At 34.6% G+C, this 7500-nt stretch overlaps 1 protein-coding gene across 1 annotated transcript in view; it reads left to right on the plus strand.

Annotated features, from left to right (window-relative positions):
- Ercc6l2 (ERCC excision repair 6 like 2) overlaps positions 1-7500 on the plus strand; it is an 82342-nt gene that overhangs the window by 38632 nt on the left and 36210 nt on the right. Inside the window, exon 12 of the mRNA XM_028781252.1 lies at positions 672-767. Within this exon, the coding sequence (XP_028637085.1) occupies positions 672-767 (96 nt within the window). The remainder of the gene's footprint in view (positions 1-671; positions 768-7500) is intronic.

The raw sequence follows: 7500 nt of genomic DNA on the forward strand, positions 1-7500 counted from the left end.
CCTGGTACTTGTGTGAGTGTGATGCACACACATCAGTCCTGGTACTTCTGTGAGTGTAATGGACACACATTAGTCCTGGCACTCATGTGAGTATAAAAGAAGCACATCAGTCCTGATATTCGTGTGAGTGTATTGCACAGACATCATTCATGGTGTGAGTGTGAGTGTGATGCAAGCACATCAGTCCTGGGTTGAGTTCTAAATTTATGTGGAGCCAGTGTATTGTACAAATATTTCTGTAACTTCTATTTGTTTCAGAAGATACTAAAATTATTTTTAATTGTATTTGAAAATCTTATAGAAATGGTATTTGAGTATATTAAAATTGTAAAAACTAGCATATCAACCTATCTACAGGAATTCAAATGGTCAATTTGTTTAGGGGTTTTCTTGAATTGTAGAAAAAGAATATGCCATAGATATATAAGCATATTTCTGTTTGAATTACCTACTTTTATATAAAAGATGGCAATGTAGTATTATATTGATTGCAGAAAATGGATATCATTGAGTTGTAGCACAGTGGTTTTTCTGTTGTGAATGGTTGCTTTGTTTGAGTCAGGGTCTTACCATATAACCTAAACTGGCCTGGAACTTTGACTCCTGCTTCTGCCTCCTGGGTGCTGAGATTACACCATCCCTCACAACAGTTTATGCTGTCTTCTTTCCAGGGCTGGTGGACTAGGTCTCAATTTTGTTGGTGCCAACATTGTTATATTATTTGATCCAACTTGGAATCCAGCCAATGATCTTCAAGCTGTTGACAGGTATGATACTGACAAAATGTAAATGACTTGTGAGTTCTTATCATCTAAAACCCAGTCTTGAACTTTATAGACTGCTTATAGGGATAATTAGAAAAGGTGGGTACTGGTGAGAATTTATATTTAAAATGACTCTAACCTTCTTAGTAGCCATTTGTTTCCTATCTCCAAATCATGCTAATGTGACATAAGACCATAATAACAAATAAAGTTGGACAGTTTGTTACTAGTAATTCAGAAATTTTGAGAAACTCCTAAGAGACCAGAGTCTGCAGAACAGAAACTGCCAGTTTCTAGTTGCTGACATGAATTGACAACTTGTGGGGTGTGGGAAACTAAGAGTAGTAGGACACTGATGTAGACTCCTCTCTATGCTCCATACTTAACAAGGTTTGTCTAGAATAGGTTCCTTAACTATCTCATCAGTTAAGTAGGACACTGAGATTAGAAAAGTTCCTGTTGTGTTAGACTCAGTGAAGCCAATCAAGTCATCCTAGATCTCCACAGAACATGATACAGGAAGTAATTGAATAAACCTGTGGCCTACATTGGAATCCAGACCATCTTTTTCATGTAACTCATGTGCATTTTGACTTTAATTACAAAAGAGAAAGTAAGAATTATAAGACATTTTCACAAAAATAGCAGAATAAAAGAAAAGAGCGATGAGGAAAAGCAGGCATTAAAGGGACTAAAATGAGGAAAAGACAAATATGATATGACATGATATGATATATGGAAAAGTATGTATAGTTAGTAGAAATGTTCTCTGAAATTAAAGCCTTTGCTGAGATAAAACTCATTAGTAGGTTTGGATAATAAAGTAGAGAGAGATATGGTAAAAGGATACATATGTAAAACAAAGTGAAATCAAACAGATAAAGAATATGAATACAGAGACAGGAAAGAAAGATTTGTCCCTTCCCCACCCCTAACCATCATTTGTTTGTTCAGAAATAAGAATAGACTGAAGGATGGGGAGAGAATTAACAATATGTCTTAAGAACATGGTTAATTTTGAAGAGCTGCCAAATGCTTAGTAAAAATAATGGCCAATTATTTGGGGAGATGGAATGTTTATTTTTGTTATATTTCCAATTCTGAAAATGAAGAGGACTGAAATGAGTGAGAAATAAGAGGATTTATAAAAACAAATCCCCCCAAAAAAATCAGGTCAGACTTCTCATCTGTGTCTACAGTTAGGACCTCATGAGAAAGAAAACTACTTTGACTTGTGATTGTGATCAGTGACTGACACATTAGTATGTAACGAAAGATTAAAAGCAGTCTGACGCCTGAGGACTCAAGAATATATACTTTGGTGGCTGAGTGCAGTGCTCAAGCCAACAGGTCAGTGATGGTCAGAGAAGGGTCTAATGTACATAGTCAGGGATAAAAATTATTGACAGTGTGGCTGAGAGGCTTCCTGCCATTAATTATAAAGGAAAAATTCTCCCAAACACTGAAGGATGGTTTAAAAATACCAATAGTTAAGAATTGGAGTTCAACATAATTATAGAGAAACATCAGGATTGTGTTAGAAGAAGGAACTATTAGAATTTTTCTTTTCTTTCAGGAAACAATATCCTAATCAAGTCTCAAAATTTGTAACAATGCTATTTTTAAATGCTAGAAAAAGTTAAGGAGCAAAACTTGTAAAAATGAGACACAATAGTCACTTGGTACCTTTGAATTCACAGTGACCAGTTCTACCCTCTGTATGTTCTGCTTCTGCAGATGGAGTGAGACTCTCCAGCACTGGTTTTCAACATGTGGCTCTTACATAGTTTACCTAAGATCATTGGAAAAACACATATATATGTTATGATTCATAAGAGTAGCAAAATTATAGTTATGAAGTAGCAACAAAAATAAAATTTTGATTGGAGACACCACAACATGAGGAACTATATTAAAGGGTCATAGCGTTAGGAAGGTTTAGAGCCACTGTTCTGTGGTTTCATTATTTTGTGTCATAAGTATGTGTAAATCTCTGTGAGTGTATGTACATGTGAGTGTGCATGTGCATTTGAATAGGTGAGAACTCTGTAAGAGGAAGAAGCAGAATGGTGATCAAATGGAAAAGTCAGATTCAGGCATACATTTATCATGAAACGTGTAAGGTGAGAAAGATGTAAAAGACTAAAAATGAAGTTACAAAATATGAGGATCCAGAGAGGATGGCTTCATGGTTAAGAGCTTGTACTGCTACTGCAGGAGACTCAGATGTTCTTCCCATATAGGGCAGCTCACAACCTCCAATGTTGCTGGCCTCTGAGGGCATTGAACTTCTGTGCACAGATTCATACATGCAGATTTATACACAGAAACATACACATATATACATGGTTTAAAAATATGTAAGATACTACTAGAAAGATGGTGATTAACTTAATGAAGAATATTAGTATTAAGTAAATTCTTAATAGAATTTAACAAAAACATTGCAAAGCAAAGAAGGTATGATGCATCAGAATGGTGTAACAGTTGCTTCAGATCCAAGCCCAGAGTCATATGATAAGAAGTAAGAAGAAAGAGAGCAGAGAAGAAAGGAGAATAGAGAAGGCAAATGCAGTGGTAAGAACAGGGAAGAGTCCAGAGAAGAGAAGAGAACCTAGAAAAGGAAGTTGGACAAAGGAGAACAGTCTGGAGAAAAGAAGAAAAGAGACAAAGAAGAGGGAAGAGAACAGTGGAGAAAAGAAGCAAAGGGAGAGGTGGGGCAGACACACTCCTGTTAGGACCTTTTGATGATCTTTCCAAATATAGCAGCTAGATATAAGAAGGGACAGATGATAGGAATTACAGCTTAATGCTAAAACTTGGAAACAATACTCAACATTTTCACACACAGCACATTTTTAAATGGCCATACTTTTAATTGAAATCACAAAGGCATGTTCTATGGATCTAAAAGATAAAAACCCTAGAAAATAAGAAACATGCAGCCAATATAATTTAACCACACCAAAATGTTGAGATATATATTAAAAACTCATACTGCAAAGAATGATGCTCTAGGAGTTTGTGAATGCAGATGGTACAAGTGCTTGCTCCTCTCCTTTGTGTTAGTAAAGCCAAAGGTCTCAATCAAACAAGTGAGCTCCCCAACAAAGGTTACACTGGAAATTTTATGTTTGTACTCATCCTTGCTAATCTCCCACCTCTTCTCTCCCCGAATACATAGTACAGAGCAACAAAGAAAGGCAAGATCTAGAGACATGTATTGTGATTTCTTCTACAATGTATGATCATTTTATTTTATTTCCACAGTTGTTAGCTTGGCAGGACTTTGCATGTGCTGTACCACTAAGCTACAGCCCAACCCCTATGGTTATTTTTGAATACTGTGCAAATGTTTGGAAGTATTGGAAGTATGTTATGTTGTTTTGAAGTTATAACAGGAAAGTATGGTCTTTTCAGAGTAACACCAAACCAATCTCACAAACTGTCCTTAAAGATAGATAGCATACATACAAGACAGATGTTAAAATAACCATCTAAAAATTAGAAGAATACACAGAGAAAGAACTAAAGAATACTAGAAAAATACTGGTGGACAAAATAAGAGTATCAACAGAAATAAAATTTATGAGAACAAAAATAAAAATATTCTGGATCTGCCATTTGATTCTGGAATTTAAAAATTACTAGATTTAGCATTGACTTAAACAGAAAGAAGAAAGAGAACCTATGAATTTCACCTTATCAAGCCTGAAATCTTTTACAAGAAGAAAATACCTACATACACACACACACACACACACACACACACACACACACATATATGTATATATATATATAACTGAGATAATTTCAATATATTATATATACTTATATAATTATACATTAGTATCCAATATATTACTCCTTTGAATATATATTTATTAATATAAACTTATTTTATATAATCTCAACATGTCAACTGAGAAACAATGAAAAAGAAAAATACATAAATTTAGAACTTACTATTGAACAGGATAATCACTCACAAATAAAGGAGAACTTAGGTCATTCTCACACAAACAAAAGCTAAACAAGTCTTTGACTGCTAGTACTTCCTCCAAAAAACTCCTGAAGGAAAAGCTTAAGTTGAAATGAAAAGACAGCAGACAGTAACTTAAATCCTTATGAAAATAGAATTCACCAGTACAAACAAATACAAACATCAATAGAATTGTAACTTTTGTTTTCAGCAGAAATCAAAATGAAAATTCATAACAGGTTCGTTAATCTATCTGTGCATTTATAATATATAAAGATATAATTTGTAACATATATACATGTCTGTTTATTTTGTATACATGTAAACAACAGAGAGAAAAGGGTTCATAATGTGTTGCTAAAAAATAAACTAAAAACAAAGGAATATCAATAATGGAGGAAGTGTAACCAACAGTTAAAAACAGCAGAGATGGCTGAGCATAGAGGTGCCCGTCTATAATTTCAGCACCCAGTAGGCTGAGGCAGGCATATTTCTGTGTATTTGAGGCCATCATGGTCTACATAATGAGTTCCAGAATATCCAGGGAGAGACCCTATCTCAAGAACAAAGTAAACCAGCAAAAGCAAGACTTCTTTGTCTTCTTGTTTGAATATAGATGGATTAAACTCCTAGATCAAAAGACATAGATCTAAGAACAGATTAAAAAGGAATATCTGACTACATGATATCTATAAAAGTTTCAGTGTGTATATTTAAGGATATGTGTAAGTTAGAAGTGAAAGGATGGAAAAAGATATTCCATGAAGGTATTACCCCCCACCCAAAAAAAAGGAGCAGAGGTATTGTATTAATAGAAGGCAAAGTTGATTTTTAAGTCAAAACCTGTTATAAGAGTAAAATAGGGACATTGTGCAATGTTTTTTTTTAAGTCAGTGTACCAACAAATTATAACAGTTACAAAAAAAAAAATAAGTATACAAACATTGGAACTCCAGACACTGAAGCAAACTGACAGAATTAAAAGGGAAACTGATAGCTCTGCAGCAGTAAAAGGAGACTGTCCTTCCTCAGACTCAGTTGTGGACGGATGGTACAAGTCACAGCAGATAGAACCAAAGCAGCACCTCAGACTAGATGTGACAGATACCCTGTTCCAACAGAGCATCAGCAAACTGTGCTTTCCTCCAGTATACATGAAATATTCTCTAGAGTAGCATTCACATATTAACCAGCAAAAAAGCCTTAATACACTTAAAAATAAATTGTTCAGTATTTTATTTTTTATTGACAGTAAACAGATACTAGAAGTCAGCAGCAGAAGGAAAAACTCAAATATTCACAAATATCTGTAAATAAAACAACACACTCAGAACCCTTAACTGGTCAAAGAAGAAGTGACAGAAGAATTTTGAAATATCTTTGAAACAAATGAACACATCCCTCGAAGACTTACGGGATATAGTGAAAGTGGAAACGAGAGGGAAAGTTAGAGCTATAAATCCTTACCAAGAAGGTTTTAGATCCACGATCATACTTCCAAGAAAAAAAAAAATTAATCCCCAAAAACAGAGAAAATAACATAGTTTAGAAAAGAAAAAAATAGTAAAATTTTTTTTTAAGAAACATGGGATTGGGTCTTTGAAAATATTAAAAAATTGAAAAGTTGACAAACTGGCCTAGATTGACTCAGAGAAAAGAGGTAAGGCTCAAACACAGAACTTATAAAAAACACAGAACTTATAAAAAAGGGCATTACTACCTAACTTGCAGAAATATGATTATCAGAGTACTGTGAACAAGTTTATACCAATACATTGAATGGCCTAGGAGAAATGGACAATTTCCTAGAAACACACAACCTGGCAAGGCTGACTAAGAAGTAGAAAGCTATGATACATGTGTATATAAAGAGATGAACACACAGTCACAACCCATCAGAGAGAAGCCAAAAACTAGATGATGTTACTGTGAGTCCTACAAATAATTATCACTACTGCAAAGTTTTCCAAAACATTGATGATAGAGAATCACTTCAATTGTATTTTGTGAGATCTACATTATGTAACCAAATTCTAACAACTCACTCTACAAGAGAATGACTAACCAGTATCCTTGTACATAGTAATGTACAAGAGTTCAGTAATTAAGTGTTCAAGCTAAACTAAGAAGCAAGTTGAACAGATGATAGAGAGAAGGATTAATTTTGGTGTACAAAAGGGATGGTCAAACACTACACACAAGTCACTATAATGTACCACATTGATAAATGAGGAAAGACAAGTGCTCAGTTATCTCAGTTGATATAGCAAAGACGTTTTACAAATTTAACAGTCTCTCATAATTTAGAAAGCACAACAAATTAAGAATGGAAGAAAATTATCTTCACATAAAAAACATTTTTAAAAAATTAAACTAATACCATAGTCAGTGGTGAAGAGCTGAATTCCAGATTATCAGCATCAAGGAAAGTCTGCATTTTTCTGCCTAAAAAAAAGGACACACACTGTATGTTTTCACTAGTCCACTGTATGTTTTCACTAGTCCACTGTATGGTTTCACTGCCATCCCACAGATCTCATATCAGTAGAGAAAGTGGCATGGTAATGGGAGGGAAACACCACATTTTGTAAGGTGCTTAAGGCATCACTTTAACTCCTCAACCAGTGTAAAAGAATAAACAAGCAAAACACAACACTGGGCATTGGAGAGTTTGCCTGTAATCTCAGTACTGGGAACATGGAAACAGGTAGATAGATGCCCTGGGGCTTGCTGGCTAGACAGCCCAGCCACATT

Source organism: Grammomys surdaster, unplaced genomic scaffold (genome assembly GCF_004785775.1).
Source record: "Grammomys surdaster isolate TR1022 unplaced genomic scaffold, NIH_TR_1.0 375, whole genome shotgun sequence".
In the NCBI taxonomy this organism is placed as follows: domain Eukaryota; kingdom Metazoa; phylum Chordata; class Mammalia; order Rodentia; family Muridae; genus Grammomys; species Grammomys surdaster.